Source organism: Tachypleus tridentatus, chromosome 12, assembly GCF_004210375.1.
Source record: "Tachypleus tridentatus isolate NWPU-2018 chromosome 12, ASM421037v1, whole genome shotgun sequence".
Lineage (NCBI taxonomy): Eukaryota > Metazoa > Arthropoda > Merostomata > Xiphosura > Limulidae > Tachypleus > Tachypleus tridentatus.
This window is the reverse complement of record NC_134836.1, coordinates 106,443,737-106,470,446: the sequence shown is the minus strand read 5'-3', so window position 1 is coordinate 106,470,446 and position 26,710 is coordinate 106,443,737. Positions and strand designations below refer to the sequence as shown.

The following is a 26,710-nucleotide window of genomic DNA, read 5'->3' as shown; positions in this document are numbered from 1 at the left end:
CAAGTCGTGAGTAATTCTTAGTTGTAAATTACGTGATACATTTATTGAATAAACAAATAAGCCTTACTTAAAAACTTGTTAATATAATGTTGATTATACCTCACGAATGGCTTATGTGATCGCATGTTGACAATACCTATGTGTGAAACTATGCCATATATATTCACACATAAAACTAATTGAAGAATTATCATTACTTAAACCTTTTTTATCAAAGCAATGAAAATTTTGAAAAATACGTCACTGCAAAATTTTCATTTACGTGGTCATGAAATCCATATTGCTATGACATGATTTTTTGTATTATATTGATAATCTACCATTTTCTTATAAATAAGGATAATATTTTTTATCTCCTTTATTACCTTAATATCTTTCTCAGTTAACTGGTTTGTTGGTCAACATCACATAATTAGATATTAATTTTTTTTATGTGTCTTCTTCTTGTAAATACAATTTCTAAAATAACGGCAGTGAGAGGAGAAATGAAGATTAGGTTTTAACCTTTCTGTAAATTGCGTTCAATGTTTGTGTCCCTCAAACACAGAGAACACTTTTATACGATTAGTTTTGGTAAAAATCTGTCAGTGCATGCTCAAAGATTTGTGAAAATGTGAACAACAAAATTAGAATGTTTATTTCAATTTCTACCATAATAATAGTTAAATATAACTATTTGTGTAAAGTGGTATTTAATCCTTAAAACTGAGATTAGTTACTTAGTTAGTTATCACCATTAGATTCCATCTGGGAACATAGGGCCGCAATCGCTTGCGGATTCTTCAACAAGTATTTAAGTGAGTAGGTTGTTAGCCCACTGCACAGAGCCGTCCCTAATTTAGCAGTGTAAGACAAGAGGGAAGGCAGCTAAAACCGAGATTAACTACACAAATTAACCTATAAAGTTAAGCATGAAATTTACTTAAATATATATTCCACTCAAATCTAGGTATTTTGAAGCAATAATCTCGATATTGTAAACAATCACTAATGTATTAAAATTCAATTATGATTCGTAAACAGGTCCATAAGGTCCTTAAAAATGGTGATTGAGCTATTAATTACAAATAATCGGCATTGAAAAGGCTGCACATTTCAAAAAGTTTGCTGGCTCAATTTCTTGGTAATATATTTTAATATAAATTCATTATTTACTGGTTAAAACCTATTTATATCACTCTTGCATTTGCAAACTATGCTTTTATAAATATACTTCATAAACATTGTACTAAATCAAATGTTTCAAAATTAAGCACTAAGAGTTTATGAGTAAAATACAGTTCATAACAGTTATCAGACAAAAATTGATCTAACGTATAGATGGCTGTGATAAAGAATTAAGTATTATTAAAATATTGGTTATTTTATTTGAAATATGTTAATAAAAATGATTTTATCATAACAATTAAAGCATTCTACAGTCTAGATAAATAAAATCATTAGATAACTGCTGCATACATATTTAGTATTTCCTATTATAAAAACGTAATAAACGTACTATAAATATAGACAACAGGCAAAGAGTACTTCAAACTGAAACACGGAAAATAATTATTAAATATCAGAGACATATTGTCGCTAGTTGGATGATTTATAGGTGTATTGTTTAAAGTACAATAATATGTTTACAAAACTTTTGGGAGTTACCTTTATTCCAAATAAATAAAAAAAGAACTTACACATGATTGCTCTGAGAATTTTTTTGTTGATGTTGTTAGGTGGGTTTAATGATGATTCACTGTGCTAACAATAGTTCTATCTAAGAATATTATTACATATTATTTTGCGAAATTTATATTATGGTAAAATTGGTAGTACAAAGTCTGATTCGTATTTGATAAAAAGGTACTTGTATCAAATGGGGCAGTCGGTTACACATCACAGGCATAGCGCCATTCGTTTGCGTGACCCTTGAAGTGGTAATATGAACACTGGAATTCATAATAAGAAAGAGTCAACCAATAATCGAAAGTTTAAACAATAATGAATATATAATAAATATGGATTAAAGTGAAATTAAGAAACGGTCCTAATATAAACCAGGTGTGAACATAAAGGAAGACGACTTCTTGAGTATACTGAAGACGAACGTCACACTTTAAACACATTTTCAATTTATTGGTAACAAAAACTATAATATAATCCAAAACAATGACAAGAAAAATATGAACAAATCATTAATTTACATACGCAGTGGAGCGCCATTAAGCCGCGGACCAGTAAACCGCGAAATCGCTTAAGCCGCTGTAGCAAGTCTTGTGAGCGATGTGAACGAGGATTATCGCGGCTCACCGCTAATTTAAGAACGTGTAAAAACGCGGCTTACGAATTTAATCCTGGCTTTATAACTTCAAGGGGATATTTAAAAAGGATTTGCTTTAATTTGGGAAATAAATAAATATATTACAATAGAAATCGACCGTTAATCCAATAAAAAGGTTTATTTTTATTGTAATCTTTATATTATTAATAAATCTTAATCAAAATTGTGTTGTATATTTTATTTATTAAAAAGGGGAAAAGCGAACCATCGCAATGCATTGGTCGTTTGTGTTAAAACGGCAATTGTCAATTGTATCTGAATAGTCTATACATTAATATTATAATGATCACGCAATGGCCCAGATGAGGCTCCTCGGCGGAACTGTTGGCGGCTTCGTCTTTTCAGTCACAAAAGTTTAAGCCGCGGACCACTTAAGCCGCGGTTAAGCAGGTTGACCCCCCAAATACCGCGGCTTAACGGCGCTCCACTGTATGTACAAAAATATATACAGAAATTAATGTACAAAGAAATAATTTACCAAAAATGTACAGAAATAAGTTTACATAAAATCGGTGCCCCCAGTGGCTCAGCGATATGTCTGCGGACTTACAACGCTAAAAATCGGCTTTCGATACCCGTGGTGGGCAGAGCACAGATAGCCCATTGTGTAGCTTTGTGCTTAATTCAAAACAACAAGAACATCAAATCGAAATACAAGATAGTAATTAAAAATGAGAAAAAAATATTGCAAAATAAAATAAAATTACAGAATACAAAATAACGACGAAAATTTAAACTTACAAAAACAAACACGTTCAACAAGAAGCGAAAATTCGAAAGAAATGCATACTGAGATGCGTGAATTAGCATGTTATGCTCCTATTGGTGGATAAACGACGCGTGATTTACATCAGAAAAATGTTAAAATTATTCGATCAAAATAGGGGAAGCAGAAGGCTTTGGCATGCGTAAGGAGAAATATTTGCATATAGAGGGCAACACTTAACCAGAATAGTCAATATAGTCACCGGGGGCTTGTGCCTATTGAAACAGAACTGAGATTGACAGCTAAAGGTTGTCATTGCTGAACTATAAGATATGTGGAGCGTCACGGCCTACTCTAAACATATAATTGTAATACAAAATGATTTTGCCAATTCTCTAACACTGAAAAAAATCACAACACACTATAGTAGTTATTACCACGAAAATGGAGAAAAATCAACATATCACCTTAATTACATGTATCTGCGCTAGCCGTCCCTAATTTAGTAGTGTGAGACTAGAGGGAAGGCAGCTAGTCATCACCAACCACTACCAACTCTTGGGCTACTCTTTTACCAACGAATAGTGGGATTGGCTGTAATATTATAACGCCCCACGGCTGAAAGGGCGAGCATATTTGGTGGGACGGGGATTCGAACCCGCGATCCTCAAATTACGAGTCGAGTATTTTAACAAAATGGTTAACATGTGTAGATGAAATGATAAAAATGAGTATATAATGTGTGAACCAATTCTGAAATGAATTTATGTTGCTGTATTTTTAGAATAAATCTTTTTGTTTCATATAAAGGGATTTTTCCCACATTTTCGAAATAGTACAGAAAAAAGAATCACTTATGATTTTTGTAAAAACATTTATCATTAATGTATGGCACAATAGTTCATACTACATCCTAGCTTTTACATTCAGAGAAGTTAGATGAATGTTAATTTTTGAGAATACTTTATTGTTATGCAACTTCACTGCAGGAATGGCTTGGTGGATAAGGACCTTGACTTAGAATCTCATTGTTGAAGGATTGAAACCCCCATAACATCAAACGTTCTCGGCAAAGGTTCCATTATTTTCAAGTAATGGTAATGTTAGCCATGACGGATTATTGATGTTACCAACTAGTCTACACCTAGCGTTAGAAATTGACGCAACTGCATACTCAATACATATATATCATTAGGAATTCTCCACAAGATCTAATTGACTTTGCAAAAATATATTTAAAACTTAAAGGAATGTAAATAAGTAACAAGAAGATAATTCTTATACCATCACTTTTGTTGTTTTACCACAGTAAACATATTTTTACGCAATAACAATAATATTATTAAGATATACACAATAGAAGTTGCATACTACACCTCTCATTCTCTGGACTGAATATGTTGAGCTCTGTTAACGTTGATGATATAAATCAATGTAAATATAGTGTTATGATTAATAGTTATTGTATTTATTTATATTGTACTGCTTAGTTGTCTAAGAAAATCTAAACACTTTCACATATTTTTTAAAAAAAATAATGAGAATACTATATAAATCTTATTTTACTCATAAGTTAAATTAGATTTTCTTTTTTAAAACCCAAAATCATGTTGCAAAGATTACTCAAAATAGCAAAAAATATAATCAGGAAATATAAACCTGGACAAATTAATATAAATATAATAGTGTTGCAGCAAAGCTCTCTGAAGTTATAAATTGTGGTGTAAATAATTTAAAGCACAGCCAATGTAATATATAACAAATATAATAACGTAATGCTGTAAATTTTCTACACGCCTTTGTTGCAAACTACATTAACTAAAATAAATTTGTTGAAAATAATGGTGATGTTCACACCACGACAGACTTACTCTTTATCTTCAAAATTAATATTTCGTTATAAAAAAATTTACATGTATTTTGAAATACGTTGAAAACCTAAATATCTGACTTAAGTTAGAGTTTTGCAGATGTTTCAAACTTGTTAATCCTCCTGATGTAAACATTACCATGAAAATCCACAGGTACTTTTAGATAGAAAAATATATTAAAAATACATAGTTTACAACAATCTCAAATATCATATTCAGCTTATTAATTGCTTTGTACACATTTACGATAACCTGAATATGTTGTGGTATGCAATTTACAAGTCCATGATTCAGTTTCTTAATACTCTTAAGTATTCTAGACTTGGAATGAAAAGAAAAAAAAAGAAAAAAATAATTATGACAGAATCATGTATACTTAAACAAGTATATATAGCACAAACCAAACAACACAGAGTTATCATTTAACCATTTAGTGTGATTAAAGAGAAAAGTATAACATTCAAGCAATCACAACTTTATTTTTACTTCTATCTTAGAATAGTTAAATTTTGAGCTGTTACAAATTTATAAAGACACAATATTATGAAATGAACACAGGAATAATAAAAAAATTAAAGTAATAATGTGTGTTAAGTGCAAATAAAACATATTAATAATTATAACTTTATACCAGTTCAGAAGTTCATAATTTTGAGTGGCAAAACTTCTTACTAGCATCGAGTAATAGAACTGGCCAAGATTTAAAAGTAATAACATATAATGAAAAATTTATTTATAAAATAGTTTAAATTACATGTTTAAAGTATTTGTAACATTATACAAAATTTGTAAGCCTACTACTAGTAAATTATACACCACTATCCATATCAGTACACAATCTCTTAGTTTTATAATATTTTCTACAATAAATTCGTTCTAAACATTGCATGTTCATTATATAAGGAACTGATAATTTAATCTCAATGTTAAAATAACATTTCACAAATGAAAATGCTCCTTGTTACATGCTTAGTGAGTGTGAGTATTGTGAGAGATATATCGCTGTTCATATATTATAGTGTCTACGCTTCTTTCAGTACAGTTTTCTTCTTAGCATGTGGCGTATACTCTTGACTCTATTAAGCAAGTCTCGCTTATTCTCCAAATTTCTAGAACGTTCTTGTGCGTAAGGATCAGCAATGTACTAGATGTATACATACATATATATATATATATTACTCGTGGTTGACAGTATTGTTGTAAGTGAACTTTAATTAAGGTTTTAGAGTCTCGTGTGATTCCTATAAAAACGGCTAACTGAGAGACGGAAGTATTATTATTCATCAGCCACAGTGAGTGGGCTATATATCTAGAAAGCTATAATTGAGATTAACGTCAATTAATCAGTAAACTACAGAACTGGATCAGGAACGTTTATAGATTGTGAACATTACAAACCATTCAACTTCAGTGAATAACTTCGGATGTTAGCATTTCTACAAGGACATTAAACATCTTAATCGGTTAGAAGTGAACTTGCAAGCAGCATGAGGTCAATTAAGGATAGCTAGCTTAAGCGTGGTGCAACAATATCAATTACAATTAACTTGCTTGTCATGGACCTGGAACACCAATAAAATATTCAGTTCTAAACAGGATATAATATTCAGTATAGTTTGTAAAATTGTTGTATATAAATCATTTTAAATAAATATTAGTAATAATTATTATTATAAATTGTATTTTTGTATATTAAAATATAATTGTGTTAAAAAAGAAAATTGTGTTTATCATTCTTGTTGGCAAATAACATAAGTTTAATACACATTAACACAAATTGAAACAGAATACATCAACATAGGTAACATGATAAATCAGAGACTCGTCCGAAATAAATTATAATACGTAACAATATCATGTAAAATATAAGTATCAATCATTTGTTCAGACAACTTGAAAATGGTACATTTTATAAATAATATAGAGGAGAAGGCCGTTTCTATTACATCAGTTAGTACTTACGAAATATATTTGTTCAAACTAGAAATGAATACAGTTAGCAAAAAGGGACACACAGTGAACTGACATTGAATGTTACGATGGGATGAAATTTAGACGGGGAATGGTAATTATAAAAATACAGTAAAATCAACTTATTATAAAATAACATATTGAAATACATCAAGTGTATATACAAATATTAGTTATATTGTTGGTTACTATGGGTGTAACCAGAGCTTTAAATAACGGTCTTTTTTTTTTTTATCAAAGTTCACATAGACTTGTTCGGTTACTTTAGAACCCACTTGACAAGACTAACTGTTCTTCTCTAATCCATTATTACAATGCAAACTGTGATAATATCATTTCAAGAATCTTCACTCTGTATGGCTCAACTCATAATAAGTCAGTCTAAACCTATCTGCCTCTGGAACTATATTTTTAACGCATATTTATACTCCGATACAGGTCTAGAATGTTACATGCACACTACAATAGATCTTGTCATCTAATGACTGTTATGTATTATAATTTATCTCGGATGAGCCTCTTATATGTTGCATGCACTACGTTTTGAGATTTTAAACAACTGGAAATTTGAATTCATAATTTGATTAAATATCGATTCGTATTAAATTTATGACACTTGTCAAAAAGATTGATAACACAATTTTCTTTATTAACACAAGCATACTTTAATATACAAACAACAATACAATTTATAATAATGATTTATATACAAGTTTTATGAACTTACAAACAATGCTGAGTCTTCTATCTGGTCGGGAACTGAATCTTTTATCAACGTTCACTGAGAGCAAATTAATTCTATGTTGATAAATTGATACACTTCCTACGGAGGTTTGAAGCACATGCCAGTTTTCACCGACGACAATATCTAATGTTCTCGAACAAATACTAATATCCAAAGTTAATTCTATAAAATTGAACAGTTTGTAATATTCAAAATCTATAAACGTCCCTAGTCAAATATCTGTACTTTTCTGATTAATAAGCATTTATTACAATTATAGCTTCCAAGGCTTAAAGTAATACTTACTGCAGCGACCAAACAATTTTCTATTGTCCCTTGATGCATCGATTTCTAAATTTTAAGGTGAAAATCTCGAAAGTTCATTTGGCCCAACAGTACTGGTGACCTCTAATATTTTACATACATCGAACACATATTTACACTCGAGAATCTACAAATTTTGAGAGCAGGCGGGGCTTGCGCAATACACATTATGCAATACGTTATATGCATTCAACTGAAACAAACTCTGACTAAAATAAACGTATAACAGTAAATATGTTACATAAGAGAAGCTTAGAAGGTTCAGATAACTCGGCGCAAAAGTATAAAAATTGCTCATTCACATGAAGCACTTCAAATATATGAAATGCAGCAGTATATTGGTTCGTGATTTTTTTAATTCGTGGGATATATAACTTTTTATATTGCACCCAAGTGCTGTGAAAGAAAGTTCCATAATTCAGGTAGATTAACTACTAGTTTGGTTCAGTCTATACTAAGTTATAACTTCTACGAAATTAAGCAAATATATCCCAACTTTGTATAAATCAAATAATTACAGTGAAACTTAGTTGTATGAAGTGTTTTATCCAACCTGTATAAAGGAATTTTATTTTAACATGTAGTACAACATTACTACATATATTTCTTAATAACACTAAATCTCAGATTTGTAGAAAATGAATAACAAGCATCTTTATACATTAACATAAATCTGTTCATTAGATCTTGAAATTGTTATCATTTAATAAGTTGTAGGTTATTACTTAATGTTATAAAAATGGAAAACCTATGTCATCACTTTAAAGATCTTTTCATTTCATGACATTAATAAGGAGAAAAACGAAATAAATGAATCAGTATTTCCCCATCACATATTTTATACTTGCAAATATTTTTAATCTTCAATAGCATAGCTATACCATTTTGGTTTTTAATTAGGCACAAAGCCACACTAGGGGCTACCTATGCTCTGCCAATCACCAGTATTAAAATCCTAATTCTAACGTTTTATATCCATTAACACACCACTGTCCGACTACATGGCTACATAAATACAAAAGTTCTTAAAGGTTAAAATACATAAAAACTTGATCACTTTTTCAATTGCATAAACAATGACCAGAATCAGTACAACAGTACCTAAATATTTTAAAAACAACATACTGGTGTTGCAGTAGTAAAAAGAAATTAAAACTCAAGTCTTTTACTGTGTTTTTATAACAGCAGTCTATTTTCCTTTTCAGTTATAAGTGATTATAATGTTGTAAGAATAAGTACAGTATGAGAATAAACATCACAAACTTTCCATTTGTAAAATTAATTTATGTGTAGAATGAACAAAGATACTTTTATACATTTCTTAATCATGAATGAGAAAGTTCAATACATATTTGTAAAATTGACAGTTAATGTACTAAATTTATTTTCTACACCACTGAATAGCAATTTTGACCTACAGGTAATTGAGTTAATTATAAATGAAAAACATTTTAGCACTTCAAATGTGTTTTTAGCAATTCAAAGGATTATATAAAGCATTTTTATTTTTAACTATGAAGCTTTTAATTCCTATCAAAAAGCTTTCATAAAATTAGAAGAGCTTTAATGTAACTAAAACTTAGACATTTTAAATATAATGTAATGATAAGAAAATATAGCACATTTTAATTTCTGAATTCAGTTGTTTCAATGCTGCTTGATTCATAGTTTTTCACAATTAGTATCAACCAAAAAATGTATAAAGCTATAGCTTTTAAACTGTTTGTTTGTTTCTTATAGCAAAGCCATATAGGGCTATCTGTTCAGCCCACCGAGGGGAAACGAACTTGTAAATTGAGGTTTCAACTTATTCTTTTTAGGTTAGCATTTTATATGACTGGCTACATGATCTACGCAAAGAATATCCATATAACAATTACCTGTAAAAAGTTTAATTTGACATAATTATAATTAAGTCAGTAACTATGTAAAAACTATTCATTATCTATGTTCAATGTTTGTAAATGAAGAACAAATGAAATTAAGTAGTTCTATCCATGATTATTACAGATGTAAAATGCTACAAACTTCATACCTTTTTAATTAAATATCTAATTTTAGTTGTATTCTACAAGCTATATAATTGTAGAGGCATATCCTGGCTTGTTTGTATGGATATATTTTCAATTCCTTAGAACAGAAAGTGTTCAGAGAAGGTCTACTAGAATGATTTGAGGATAAGTTAAGATTTACAAACATATTTCCTCTTGAAAAACAGAATTAGAAGAGAGCTAAATGAGATGATTAAAGGTATGGAAATTGATAGTGTTGACACATCTTATTTTTTATATTTAATAATAAGATATATATAAGACAGTGGCTTTGAGTTTTTAATAGTTTAATTTAATTAACTACAAACTCCCTTGTATTCCCCTTTAATGTTATGTAACATCTTACAAAACAACAGGTAATACAGGTCCATAATCTCGTATCTGAATTTCCGATATTCAAAAAGCTCTGAAAACTGAAGTTTTTTTCGTGGAGTGCGAGTATAACAGCTGACCCAACTCCACACCCATTTGACCCACGTCATGCAGGTGTGACATAGCAGTGTGGCCCAGCTGCTCAGCGGTCTGACAAGCACATCAGTTGTGTCTCAGTACTTCTACTGGTCGTTTGTGTGTCTGCTGATATTTTTTCTTGCTTTTTATTTTGTGACTTTGTGTTTAATTTCACTGTGAAAATGTCAAAAAGAGCTGCAGATACCCTTAAGGTTAACAGTTTGAAGCTGTATGTTTAAGTTTTACCAAATGTTTTTGTTGGAAATAAAATGTTTTAGAGAATTTATGGTCTATAATTATGCCACTATTTCGTTTATCAGTATATTATTCTATAAATAAAATGTAATAGTATTTGTAATCTTTATTTAATCCACTTAGTGCGAGTATTTATGTTTGATTATGGGGTGCTGTCGTGGACCCTACTGGGGTGATACAGTTGTTCTAAAATCTGAAAAACTCCGAATTCCAAAACACAACTGGCCCCAAGGGTTTCAGAAGAGGGATTGTGGGCCTGTACATACTGTATCAAACATTAAAATCAAAACACAATATATAGTATTGTAAACCCTTGGGCTTAACTGCTAAGATATGGAGATTACAAATATGTAGCTTTTCTCTCCAGTGTGAACTCTGATGTATTTTTACCTAGTTATTTACTGATTTTTATAAACTTCTTATAAAGTGTTTTTCACAAACAATAACTGTAAGATTTCTTCCAATAATGTGCTCTTACACATTGTTCTAATTCACCTTTTGTTCTAAATTGTTTTACACACTATACAGTAGTATGGTTTCTCTCCAGTGTGTATTCTTTTATGTACTGTTAATTCAATATTTTTCTAAACTGTTTTACACACAGTACTACTGTAACTTTTCTTCCCAGTGTAAACTCTGATGTATTTTTAACCTACAGTTATTTACAAACTTCCCTTCATAAATGTATTTTATGTTCCTTTAAGCTATAACTTCTTACAAAGTGTTTTCCACACATTGTATAACTGTCAGGTTCCTCCCCAGTGTGTGTATTCTTATGTTTTAATTCACCTTTTGATCCAAGGTGTTTGCCAAAACCTCACTACTATAAGATTTCTTCACGCTACATAATCTTTGATGTCATTTTAATAAAACACCTTTTGGTTTAAATTGTTTTTCTTGCACTCTACAATGGTAAGGTTTTTCATAAGTGTGTATTCTTTGATGATATTTTGATCCACCATTTAATCTGAATTGTTTCCAACATACTCTACAACTGTATGATTTCTCTCCAGTGCATATTCTTTGATGTATTTTTAGTTTAGTATTTATTCTAAGTTGTTGTTTCCCACAGTGTAGAAGTGCAAGATTTTTCCCCAGTGTGTACTATTCATGATATTTTAATTCTCAATTTGTTTTAAATTGTTCCCCACACATTGCACAAATGTAAGGTTTCTTCTCTTTGATGTACATTTAATACAGAATTTCTTTTAAACTGTTTCCCACATACTGTACAACTGCAAGGAATTTCCTTCTGGTGTGTTCTTTGTTGACTTTTTAAATCATTATGATTTTTTGTTTCACACACACATTACAACTATATGATTTCTCACAAATGTGTGTTTTTTCATGACTTTTAAAGCACTTTTTATTCTTAATTTTTTCCACAAACTGCACAACTGTAATAGTTTTCTATAATATGTATCCTTTGATGTCATTTTAGAACATCTTTTATTATAAATTGTTTCCCACATACTGTACAACTGTAAGGCTTCTCTCCAACCAGTGTATTCTTTGATGTGTTGTTAATCCACTCTTTGTTCTAAACTGTTTTTCACAAACTGTACAACTGTAAGGTTTCTCCCCAGTATGTATTCTTGGATGTGTTGTTAATCCACTCTTTGTTCTAAACTGTTTTTCACAAACTGTACAACTATATGGCTTCTCCCCTGTGTGTATACTTTGATGTATTTTTACTAGACCACATGTTCTAAATTGTTTCCCGCATACTGTACAACTGTAAGGTTTCTCCTTATATATGAATGAAGCTACCTAATAAACATTGTCTCATGCTTTGAGAGAAATCATGCAATTAATTTTTCAAGCAATGTAAGTTACTTTTAGTGCTTGGCTCCAAAAAATAATATATAAAAAAAATAGGATTTTACAATTCTTAAATTCAACCTTTATGTTAAAATTTCATTTTGTAATACTAAATACATTTTCAGTAGCAGCACTGTGACAGTGTAAACTACCCTAACACCAAAAAGTAACAAAATACATTCTGCAGTGGTTCATCAGTTTTAAGAAAACCATGCTGAATCACAGAAACAGACAAAGGTTTTATAAACATATTTGTCATGCTCAATAATATTCCAGAGTTGCTGAAAGTAACCTTTGCTGTAATAAGAGATTTTGACAGAGTTGGTGAGACAGCATGTTGGACAGTTGAAAGTTGTTACCACTATAGGAGTAATTACATCTAATTATTCAGGTATTCTCTTTTTGTTACTTCTAAACTTTTCAAACACTTTGAGTTTTAGTTATTAACTGCTTTGATATATATATTTTACTTGCTTCTATAATTCTGTGTGCTATAAGTTACTAAACCAACTTCATCCAAATATTTTAAAAGCTACAAAACTTGCTATGTCTAATGTTTAACTAAACTGATTCTCCTGGTTTCATTGCCAACTCTGCAGATTGTACTTTTAATATCTATATAGTATTGCTAAATAGTATTCTTAGACAATTGGTTGAAGAATGTTAAAGCTTGGATCATCTGTTTTGCGATCTGACACCAGCTACAGATAAGACTAGTATTACATTTGATATTCAGGAAGAGACAGTGATGATCTGTGAATTCAATTAAACTAGTCTGAGAGGTAGTGACAACAGACCTCCTCTTTCCTGACCTTACACATCTGATTTATCAACAACTTTTTGATGCCAAGTTTATTCACAAATAGCTATTTAATTACAATTTGAATGTAACTAAAATGATGTAACATACAATTTGACTTGCCATGTGAAGAGAGTTCACATAAGACTGATTTCTTGTAAACAAAAAGCTTGTAGTAGGCTAAACATGTTGGCAACATGAAAATCTTTCAACTGCCATAAAAGAAAGCAATGTAATAATAATTGTCTAAATAAATCTTTTGAAGTTTACATAAAACTATAAGAACCAGACACACAGTTTCTTGTTAGTTTATATAAATTACCTGAACTATTCTACTTGTGTTTAAATAAGATTCAAGTTTCTTATCTGTTACTGATTATTACTTTATGCACCAATAGGTTTCCATTGTCAGATTGTGAATAAGGTCTCACTTAAAGGAAGATAAGATTCTAAGACACCTAACGTATCACTTGGAAACTTGTTTAATGTGATGCACTGCATCAAGGAGATTCAGAATTTTAAATCATATGATATTAAAAGAGTAACAAAAAACTAATTGTCATGCAGGAATAATTCTCCACCATAGTCACCAGTTTCTAATGAAATAAATTTCTTAATACTGATATAATCACATATAAGTTATTTGCTAAAAGTACACAGTGGGTTAATCCTTTGTTTCAGTTAATAGAGCCCTTAATTTGTACTTCAAACGTCTTGGATTTAACCCCATTCACAAGTGATGGTGTTGAATAAGATTAGTAAAGTCTGACTAAATTGTGGTTCATGCAGTCAAAGATCAGAATAACCAAAAAAATGAAAGTGTCAGACCGAATTTTATCAGTATTTTTTTAACAAACAATATTAACAAGTATTGCATAAAAAAGTCCATGCAATTTAAAGATAGAAGTGAAAACTATGTACATTAAATGTGTAATAAATTGATACTGATATCGCAAAAAGCAATCAGTTATGAAACTTTGATGTAACTGTCTGGTTAAAGTAATGGGTTTATTTATAAAATTAAATATTGGGTTTGGTTTGATTTTTAAACAAAACTACACAAGGCCTATATGCACTAGGTGTCACTAATTTTGCAGTGTAAGACTAGAGGGAAGGCAGCTAGTCATCACCATCCACTGTCAATTCGTGGGCTACTCTTTTACCAACGAATAGTGGGACTGACCATCACATTATAATGCCCTCGCAGCTGAAAGGGCAAGCAAGTTTGGTGTGATGGGGATTTGAACCTTCAACCCTCAGATTACAAGTCAGGTGCTTTAACCATGTGGCCAAAATATTGGGCATGATAAATATTAAAATATTTTCTACTTGTTATACAATGTATCTATTATACAAGTGATAATACAGCCAAAGTGAAAGATGACAGTAAGAGTATACACAATAAAACTCTTGCCGTGCTGTAATATTCAAATAGGTTTGGTTTGTTCTCAATTTTGTGCAAAGTCCCATAGGGCTATCTGTACTATTTGTCCCAAATTCATAAGTGAAAGACTACAGGAAAAACAGCTAGTCATCACAACTCACTGCCAACTCTTGAACTCTCTTTTAACAATGAATAGTAGGATGTATCATCACAGTAATATACCCATTTGGCTGAAAGGAGAAACATGTGATGGGGATTTGAACCTTCAACCCTCAGATTACAAGTCAGGTGCTTTAACCATGTGGCCAAAATATTGGGCATGATAAATATTAAAATATTTTCTACTTGTTATACAATGTATCTATTATACAAGTGATAATACAGCCAAAGTGAAAGATGACAGTAAGAGTATACACAATAAAACTCTTGCTGTGCTGTAATATTCAAATAGGTTTGGTTTTTTCTCAATTTTGTGCAAAGTCCCATAGGGCTATCTGTACTATTTGTCCCAAATTCATAAGTGAAAGACTACAGGAAAAACAGCTAGTCATCACAACTCACTGCCAACTCTTGAACTCTCTTTAACAATGAATAGTAGGATGTATCATCACAGTAATATACCCATTTGGCTGAAAGGGGAAACAAGTTTGGTGGGACTGGGATTTGAATCTGTCAATCTTAGATCGCAATTCAAGCAATCCAACCACCTGGCCATGTCGAGCAATTCCCAAATAATGGATATACTTATAAATTAAGTACTATGCAAATGTTATAACCAAGACCTCAATGTCCAAGATATATAGTTCAGAGTTTAAAAGCTAGTAATAAATTACACAATGAAAAATAAAGTATAAAACATAAAAATCACATGCTTCAGACAAACTTTATCAACATCTTAACCCCAAATCTGTGACATGTTACCTCACAGTCGTTGTTTTAACATCTCTAATGAAAAAACAAAAACAACGAATGAATGAAAATAGCAAAAAGATAAGCAAATTGAACAAAAACCAGTGTGGGTGTCAGTAAAATCTTTATGATCTTTGAAGCTAAACATGATCACAGCAGATCTGCTAGACATACTGAATATCAGGGATAATTGCTATTGGTGTAAGTACCAGATGAAATTCATAAAAGAGTGAAGTATACGTTCACTCGCAATACAAGTAACTACAGATAAGCATTCAGACTGTCTGGCCATTGATGATGTAAACAGGAGTAAGGCAGGTGCTACAGACATCATTACAAAGATTTATTTCATTTTAAAATTTTGCATAAAGCTGCACGAGGGCTATCTGTGCTAGCCATCCCTAATTTAGCAGTGTAAGACTAGAGGGAAGGCAACTAGTTATCTCCTGCCAGTGCCAACTTTTGGACTACTCTTTTACCAATGAATAGTGGGACTGACTGACACATTACTACACCTCCATGGCTGAGAGAGTATGCTTGGTGTTACAGGGATTCAAACCAGGGAACCTCAGATTACATGTCAAATGCCTTAGCCACCTGGCCTCAGAGGTGTAATGTCAGGGAAGTTTACTAGGAAAATATTGTATGTATTTCAGTGAGATCTGTATTAATCTCTTAGTACTCCCGAGTAGGTAACTGGTCTAATACTGTTAACACTTTTAAATTTAGCTGGTCTCCTTTCCAAAACCCATAAAACACAGAAACCTACAACACTAATAAAAACCATCTTTCAAAATATTTTTAATGATACACCACACCTTGTATGAACTTCAGTGTGATCTATATTAATCGCTCAATACTCCTGAGCAGGTGACTGGTCTAATACTGTTAAAACTTTAAAATTTAGCTGGTTTCATTTCCAAAACCCATAAATCATAGTTTTTATTACAGTGTTGTAGGTCTCTATCTTTCATAATATATATGTAATACAATTTACTACCTGTGTTATAATAGTTATCTCATTAACACTGTAGTTTATTATAAATATTAGAAGTGCAAAAAATTTTTCTTCAGTGGAGATTATAGGTGTAATCTTACCTTTTTTTGTCCTCTGGACAAATTCTCATTTGAAAAATATGATGCTCATTCATCAGAATTCTTATCAACAAATGTAATAATATCTAAGTGTTATAGTCAAATGAATAATTAGTCCAATAGAATAAATCACCGTTTATGAAACATAAGGGGCTTTACCCAAAATGACACAATCTGAGAAGGATTATAGGATGTTTCTTCATTTAGAAACTATAAAGCATATACAGGTGAAATCCGAAATAAACTGGTTATCCCAACATACTAAATTTCAAATATTTCACTTCAAATTTCCTATTGCTTAGAATGGATCAAAGAATAGTCTTAAAACTAATATAAATTTTACATAAATTCAACATAATAGATAATTAGTAGTCATTTGCTCAAGTCTGAAATTATATTTCCATATATTATTACATTTTCAAAGCATTTGTTCTTTCACTTATATTCCACAAGTTTCAAATAATTAAATTATACATTATCTCTCCCTCACCATATTCATGAAGTCATTTTTTTTTATATAATCAGATAAACAGATGGTTTGTTTATCATCAGTTATTGACTTTCAAGTTTTAACTGGACCTTTAACGATACATACGTTTCTGACATAAATCTAAAAATTGCAGACAACCAAGAAAGGTAGTTTTTCTTTAACAGAATGGGATGAATTTAATATACCAGTTATTACTGTACAAGTACAAACCAATTTTCTACTAGAGGGATGTAATTGTATAATTTATATTGTACATGTCAGTAACATCCCTTCTAGTTTGTTTACCCGTCGATTTGATTATCATGGTACTGATATGACATCTGATAAGGTTCTTGTATTATCAAATTCAGAATGACAATTTGTGTGAACAGATTTGTAGTTTTTATATTTATTTAAATAATGTAATTAGTGATGAATAGATACTGAATAATCATAGTAATTCAATATTTATTAATATTGAGTGTGCCTAAGTATTAGATCAATTGTTGATACAGCTAGTGGAAATCGAATTTTGATATATGATTGAACCTATGATGCTTATTAATTTCCTGTTCATATGGAAAATGAAAAGAATATACAAAACACGTCATAACTAAAATTGAAAATCAGGTTCAAATATTTCATAACATAAAATATTGACCAACAGAGTATATATTTTCGATATCTGACAAAGTGGAATAAAACATGTTTCTAAGCAATTCTTTGACCTGTCATTGAGGTGGTATCTATGCTATTGACCTTTCTTGTTTAATGACATGGTTGCCAATTATCACAACTTAAAAAAACAACCTGTTCTATTTGTAATTATAATTTATGCACAATGAAAACAATAACTTATACATTTCAAATTCACCTGATATATAATGACACAAGAATGATAGAAACTAAAATGAATTCTTCTCAGATTGAGGATTTTTAAAATTGTATTATATTTATGAAAATTAGATATTTACTCTAGTAACAAGAATGTTTTTAATATGGTACATTATCATTCTTTTCTGTGTAGAAATGTATAATTTCTAGTTGCTTTAATGTTGAACAAAAATGTGATGTGTTGAGGTTTTCTACAGACAGAAGTATCCTATGTATTTTTTTTCACAGCAAAACCACATCCAGCTATCTGCTTTGTCCACAAAGGGGAATAAAATCCTTGATTTTAGCATTGTAAATCTGAAGATTTACTCCTGTCCAACTGACGAACCTCTTGTGAGACTATCAGGTTTTTTAAGATTGGATTTTATTTACAATAGATGTCTCTAACTTGTTTGTGATAAATTTTAAATACAAACAAACAGCAACAGAGTCTGATTGTTTTAAACATATTACACCACAAACAAATCAAAAACCACATACAAGTTTTTGTTATACTGTTGTTTACTATAGTTGTATTCATCAAAGTTTACACAGGCTGGTTCAGTTACTTTAGAAAACAATTTACAATATTCTGTTATCACTGAACAGTTTGTGATAATGTACTTTAAAAATCAACACTTCACACTCCTTACCCATGAACTCACGATCACATACATGAGTAATATACCAGATGACTTTCCGACACATATTAATACTCCACAGAAGTCCAGTACATTATGCTTAAAACGAAGTATTCTGATGCAATAACATCACTGTTGGAAATTATCACTAATTCATGAAAATTTAACTATGGCTGGTAATCAGTTATGCAAGCAGCCTTACCATAAAATGTTTCTAAAAATAACTAAATATGAAATCAGCATTATATAACCTATCTAAATTCTAAATCCCAATGTTCACAGTAAACTTAAATATCACTAAAATAGTTTCATCCTACTCTATAATGTAAGATTAATGTACATTCAAAGCTGAGCTCAATACAAATGACCATTCATTTAACATGACCGATCTGACATTAGAAATACTTAAATTAAGGTCAAGAAAACACATGGTAGAAGTGAAGAGTAAACATTATTTTCTGTATTACTGTTATTTTGGAATCATTACTGCCTAATTTATAATAAGACGTTAGGTTCTTAATGCCTTACCACATAGCAAGATAAAAATATTTAAAAAATAAAATTATTTCAATAACACAGTATAAGTACACTTTGTTAAAACAGTACAGCCTACTTTTGTCACAAATATACAATGAAATTTCTCATCACCCTAGTTTTTCTACACACTGAAAAAATTATTTAATACAGTTTTTTTACATACCTTTAACAATTTTTTCTGCATCATACACAGTGAAATAATAACTAAATTATGCTCACTGCATGAGAAGAGTTACAAAGGTTTTTAAAAACTTTTTAATCATAATGCCAAGATTAGTGTATCTTAAAATAATACTATTCCACAAAAACATTATTTTTGAATTTTCACTAGAAATAATTTTTCAAAACATAGATGTTTACTTCAAAATTAAATTGCATTAAAAAAGAAAAATGGATCATGAATGAAACTTCAGAAATTTGTTACCTTTTATAATTTATCTCGGACAAATCTCTGATTTGTAATGTTATGTCTTACAATTTCAAATAGCTGGAAATTTTAATTTCAAGGTTAATTAAATGTCAATATGTATCAAATTTATTATATTTGTCAACAATATTACACTGCTAAATTAGGGACAGCTAGCACAGTTAACCCTGGAGTACCTTTACGTGAAATTCAAAACAAATAAACCAAGATAAAAAATAAAATTGTGACACAAATATATTTGAATATTCAAACAATAAAATTTATAAGTTAGTACAAATAATTTATATTCAAAAGTTTTACAAATTTACAAATTATGCCGAGTTTTCTACCTGGTCCAGAAGTAAATTCTTTCTCAACAGTTCATGAGGCACGAATTACTTTTATGTTGATACACTTCATGTTGATGTTTTATGTTGATAGAATTCTAGCTGATTCTATTCTTCACACGTGAGTTTTTCCAACAAAAATATCGTGTACTCATATAAATACTAACATCAGAAGTTAATTCAACAAAGTTTATAATGTTCGAAATTTATAAACATTCCTGGTAAAATGGCTATAGTTTTTGATTAATAAGCAATTGTCACAATTACAGCTTCCCAGGCTTAAAATATAGACTGTATTGACCTAACAATAAACTTTAAACTCTTACTAGGCATGTTGATTTTTAATCTTCAGGCAAAGTTCTAGAAAGTTCAATTGGCTCAACAATATTCAAAGATACTCTAATTCTTTCATAAAACATATATTATTGATTCATACTCCCAAGAATCTTACACAAACTTAGGGAACATGCAGAACTTGCACAATACACTTTTAACAAGTCAAATACATTTCTAAATATATATTGAACTGAAACAAATATAGATACTGAATATTAAATCCATTACAATATTAATATCAAGTTTACCCTATTTATTAACAATTTTTTGTATTGCTCCCATGTGCTGAGAAGGATTTTTTTTTGCTGAAACAGGTCATGAACCATGGAATCTTAGTTCCATAAATCTGGTATGTCAACTACTGGATTTGGTCCAGTCTATACTAAATTAGAACTAATACAAAATTAATCAAATAATCACAGCAAAAATAAATTGTAATAGGTTTTATCCAACCTGTATAAAGGAATTTTATCTGGACAAGTAGTACAACATTACTATATATTTTTCTTACCAACACTCAAGTTCTGTAGAAGATAAATATTAAGCATCTTTACACATTATTAACATAAATATGATCATTAGATCTTTTAAATTATCCTTATTTAGTAATTTATAAGTTATTACTTTCTATCACAAAAAAGAAAACCTAAGTCACTTTTCACTGAATGAGATTAACAATGAGAAAAATGAGATTTGTTTGTTTATTTGGAGTTAAGCCCAAAGCTATACAATGGTCTATCTGTGCTCTGCACACCACAGGTATTGAAACATGGTCTCTAGTGATGTGAGCCCATTAACATACTGCTGTGCCATTAGGGGACAGAAAAATAAGATAAGTGAAATCAGTATTCACCAACACATATTTTATAATTACAAATATTTTAATTTTAAATAGCATTGTTACAAAATACTTTTTTTTTGTAACTAAGCACAAAGCCACACCAGGGGCTATCTCTACTATGCTCAACATGGGTACCAAAATCCTGATTCTAACGTTTTAAGTCCAAAAACACACATAAATACAAAAGTCCTTAAAGGTTATAATGTGCAAAAACCTGATCACCGTTTTTAATTGTACGCACAATGACAAGAATCAGTATAACGTAAACTGAACAATCTTAAAACAACAATACTGCTACTGAAGTAGTTCAGTCGTAAAAAAAAATATTAAAACACAACTGCATCATTACTCTATGTTTCTATAACAGTAGTCTATTTTTCTTATCAGGTCGAAATGATTATAATGTTATAAAAATAAGTACAGTCTTAGTCAACTTGCATTATAAACTTCCCAACTATAAAATAAATTGTGTAGATTGAACAAAGATAATTTTATACATTTTTTAATCTTGAAAATAAGTTCAACACTTGTTAAAATTAAATTGGCAGTTAATGAATTAAATTAATTCTCTACACCACCTAGTACCGTGTTTCTCCGAAAATAAGAGAGGGCTTATATTAATTTTCACTCCAAAATTGACCCTAGGGCTTATTTTCGGGGGATGTCTTATTTTGATATATTAAAAAAATGAAGTTACAAAGTAAAACTATTAAACTAACCATTTAAAATAAACTATTATTAAACTATTAAACTAACTGATTAACACTTAAACTAATTAACTAACTATTAAACTAATTAATAAATTAATTTTTTTTTTATTTCTTTCCTCTTCCTGCCACTCTTAACTAGGGCTTATTTTAAGGGTAGGGCTTATATTAAAACTATACCCAAAAATCACACTAGGTCTTATTATCGGAGAAACACGGTAGTAACTTTCATCTATTGGTAACTAAGTAAATTATATATGAAAAACGTTAACTACAGTACCAAACTGTTAATCATGAAACATTTTATCACTTCAAATGTGTTTTTATCAATACAAATGATCATATAAAGCATTTTCATTATCTTTAATTAAGAAACTTTTTTCTCCTACAGAAAAGCTTTTGTAAAATTAGAAGAGCTTTAATATAACTAAAACATATAGATGTTTTAAAAGTAAGGTAATGACAATACAATCGAGCACATTTTTACTTCTGAATTCAGTTGTTTCAATGCTGCTTGATTCATGGTTTTCATAATTAGAAACAACCATAAGCTGTACAAGTTTATATCTTTTAGGTTGAAATTTCAACTTTTTCTTTCTACATTAGCAGTTTATATGACTGGTTTCATGATTAGCATGAAGAATATCCATATAACAATTACCAGTAAAAGGTTTATTTTGACATAATTTTCATTAAATCAGTAAATATTCTCCTTACCTGTGGAATTTCTTTATAAAAATAAATGTTCCTAAGCAAAGAACAAACCAAATAAAAGTATTTTTAATCATGCTCATCTCACAACAATTTAGTGGTGAAATTTGTAACCTTTGCTTATTATTTGGGGAGCTGGAGATCAAATGAAATCAAAGTGCAAAACAGTTATCCCCTGCTAGTACAACAGTAACTCTATGGATTTACAATGCTAAAATCAGGGATTTGCTGAATGAAAACACACACACACACACACACGCAAAAGAGTTTTACTTGAAATTAAAACTACTACTACTTTTGCATCATAGGGAGGTAGTGACTGAGTTGTTTATAGGTTCAACTGGTTCCTTTGTTTTTTACACAAGGATTAGAAAAAATTAAACTTTTCTGCGAGTTAATCACCTGTTGAGAATTAGGAATTCTAAGGTTGCCACATGAAGTAACTGAAGAAGATAGAATTTTTAATCAGTAAAACCATCTGGTGGTGATATAAGAAATCTTAAATAATTGTTTAACAATTTTCTTACACTTTCACAAACTGAGTTTGAAGTTAGATTTATTTAATGATAAAAACTTAATGCCATTATCATGTAAATGCATTAGGTTGCATTTGTACACTATTCTGATTATTGATAAACTGTCCTTCATTCTTGTAGTCAGAACAAATATACAGAAAAAGGTTGACAAGTTTTAATTTATGTTTCATTCTCATCTCACAAAAATAGTTGAACTTCCTCCTGCCACTTAGCCCTATTTCACTACTCGCATCCTTGGTAATCAATTTATTTTTCTTGTACGAGAAACTACCCATTCTGCAAGTGTTTTTCTTTTAGTTTACAGACTAACTCCCCTATTTTAACCAAGACTTGCAGTCATTTTTTTTCAGTTACTTGTAATACAACTTTACTTGAGATGTGGGTCAAATACTTTAATACTTCAGAAAATAGTTGAGTTAACTTTATTACTTGTACCTAAGGATAACAACAGTTACTTGTTGAAATATTGTACATTAATAGTAAATTTTTCTCTCAATAACCATTCAAGCCAGCTCCATGCCATATTTTCCAAAACATGGGTTTCTTTTGATAAAAGAGTAAGTTATCACAAGCATGCCTCACTTGATATCTTCTTAATTAACCATCTACCTTTAGTTGTATTACACAAATTATATAACTGTAAGGGCAAGTCTTGGCTTGTTTGCAGTGATGTAATTTGAATTCCTAAGAAAAGAAAGTGTTCAAAGAAAGTCTCTTTGGATGATATTGGAGATGGAGGTTTAGTATTTGAGGATACATTAGCATCTACAAACATATTTCTTCTTAAAATAGAAGAATTAGAAGAGAGCTAAATGAGATTTTTAAGATTGTTGTGGAAATTGATAGTGATGGTAAATCATGTATTTTTATATTTAACAGTGAGAATATTAATACAGATGTTTGTTTTGTAATAGTTTAGTTCAGTGAACAGGACAGCCACAATGAACCAAAAGTCCATTATTTTCCTTTAATTTTATATGATATGTTACAACACAATAGGCAATACATGTTGTGCCAACAACAGGAATTGAAACCCAATATTTAGCATTGTAAACTCATAGTATTAATTGCTGAAATATGGAGGTTACAAATATGCAACTTTTCTCCCCAGTGTGACTCCAATATATTTTTTAGATTCTTTTTATGCACCAAACAACTAAGGTTTCTTCCCTATATGTATTTTATGATGTTCTTTTAAGATATAACTTATTATTAAGTGTTTTACACACACACTATACAACTATCAGGTTCTCACCAGTGTGTGTGTTCTTAAATGTTATTTTAATTTACCCTTTGATCCAAATTATTTTCCACAAACTGCACAGCTGTAAGATTTTTCAATAGTATGTATTCTTTGATGTTGTTTTAGAACACCTTTCATTCTAAATTATTTTTCACATACTGTACAACTGTAAGGTTTCTAACAAGTGTGTATTCTTTGATGATGTTTTAATCCACCATTTGTTCTGAATTGTTTCCCACAAACTGTACAACTGTAAGGTTTCTCCCCAGTGTGTATTCTTTGATGTATTGTTAATTTACTATTTCTTCTAAATTGTTTCCCACACACTGTACAACTGTAAGGCTTTTCCCCAGTGTGTATTGCTTGATGATATTTTAAATCACCATATGTTCTAAATTGTTTCCCACAAACTGTACAACTGTAAGGTTTCTCCCCAGTGTGTATTCTTTGATGTGTTGTTAATTCACTATTTGTTCTAAATTGTTTTCCACACACTGTACAACTGTAAGGTTTCTCCCCACTATGTATTCTTTGATGTATTGTTAACTCACTATTTGTTCTAAATTGTTTTCCACACACTGTACAACTGTAAGGTTTTTCCCCAGTATGTATTCTACGATGTATTGTTAACTCACTATTTGTTCTAAATTGTTTTCCACACACTGTACAACTGTAAGGTTTCTCACATGTGTGTGTTCTTTGGTGACTTTTTAAACCATATTTTGCTCTAAACTCTTTTCCACACACTGTACAACTGTAAGGTTTTTCCCCAGTGTGTATTCTCTGATGTATTTTTAATTCGCTATTTTTTCTAAATTGTTTTCCACACACTGTACAACTGTAAGGTTTCTCACATGTGTGTGTTCTTTGGTGATTTTTTAAAGCATCTTTCGTTCTAAATAATTTTTCACAAACTGTACAACAGTAAGGCTTCTCCCCAGTGTGTATTCTTTGATGTATTTGTAATTCACTATTTTTTCGAAATTGTTTTCCACACACTGTACAACTGTGAGATTTCTCCCTGGTGTGTATTTTGTGATGCAATTTTAGGATTCTGCTTGACACAAATTGTTTTCCACAAACTTCAAAACTATAAGGATTCTCCCCAGTGTGATTTTGATCCTGTTGTTTTAAGAGACTATTTCTCTCAAAGTTTTTCACATCAACTTCACAGTGGTATGGTTTTTCTCCAAATTGTGTCCTCTCTTCTTGCATTAGTTTATCCAATGTTCCAAATTCTCTTTTGCCAGTTATACAACTGTATGTTTTACCATTACATTGAGGTATGTTATATTCTTTTATGTTATTTCCATTTAAAATTGTTTCTCCACATATTTCATTGTTTGGTTTGGAGGATTTTATAACTTCTGTATAGTAATCTTGTTTTATACCATGATAACCAGGACACTCACTCATACAGTGGATTTTCACACTGGTATTTGTATCTGAAATAAATGTATAAATGATGTCATATCATGGTTAATAATATATTTGATGAAGATCTAAGTATGTTTAATATTTTCATATGATCAACACACATATAGAAATATTAAAGCTAAAACTAATTATGATACAGTTTTCACAGTTTCACGCCTAAAGCATTTGAAACAAGATCTAAGTAATATTCCACTTTCAAGAAAGGTTTTACAGTGGACAAAGTAAAATCATCTATTACAACAACCAATGCACATTCAGCTAATATTTTTATGGATTGGTTGGTTGGTTCGTTTTGTGCTTTATGGCACAAAGCAGCTAGGCTATCTGCGCCAAACGTCCGTTAAAAAGGTAAAAGTAAATTTCGTAAAATTCATAAAAGGAAATTAAGGTAAAACAAAACAAAGTGAAAACAAACAAACAAACATAAATGGCATAAAACCAATGTTTATATCTACTCTACAACATCAAGAGTAATTCAAGTTGTAAAGGACTTTCTGTAGCATGACTGTAATAATAACTTGCCAGGAAGACTAACAGGTAAGTACAAAAACCACCATCAGCCACCTGAAGTTGGCCTTTCCAGTCCTGATTTCGAGTTACTTAATGTTACAGGCAGTTTCAAATTTCAAACTGAACTAGGTGAACTGTTATTTTTAAAAGGGAGCCACATTAAAAAGGTGTAATGTATGTATTAACAAAAATTAAATGGCATTAAAAAGATTAATGGCCTTTAAAAAACTAAAAACATTGATGAAGACATTGTCCAAGATGGACAGTGTCTTCATCACCAATAACATTGTCTTATGTTATGGACAAACCTTGGGACAAAACATGCTTAAAATAGTGCCATCGTTGTGAATTGTAATCTAATTGTGATCTAAGTATTACACAGACTACACACTGGTGCATCAGTTCCAAATAAAAACAAATGATGAGTTAAAAA

General features: G+C 30.2%; 1 protein-coding gene and 1 long non-coding RNA gene across 5 annotated transcripts in view; one reads left to right on the top strand and one right to left on the bottom strand.

The window, feature by feature from the left end:
* Nucleotides 1–26,710, bottom strand: part of LOC143234266 (uncharacterized) — a 66,103-nt gene that overhangs the window by 18,962 nt on the left and 20,431 nt on the right. Inside the window, exon 5 of one of the 4 annotated variants that reach the window (XM_076471503.1) lies at nt 24,030–25,775. The exons of the other annotated variants lie outside the window; for them this stretch is intronic. Within the exon in view, the coding sequence (XP_076327618.1) occupies nt 24,508–25,775 (1,268 nt within the window). The 3' untranslated portion in view covers nt 24,030–24,507. Of the gene's footprint in view, nt 1–24,029; nt 25,776–26,710 lie in introns of those variants that run through there. 4 annotated transcript variants of the gene reach the window in all.
* LOC143234269 (uncharacterized) lies at nt 9,799–18,402 on the top strand. The gene is made up of 3 exons (XR_013018573.1): nt 9,799–10,169; nt 12,773–12,887; nt 18,275–18,402. It is a non-coding gene; the product is annotated as an uncharacterized LOC143234269 (long non-coding RNA).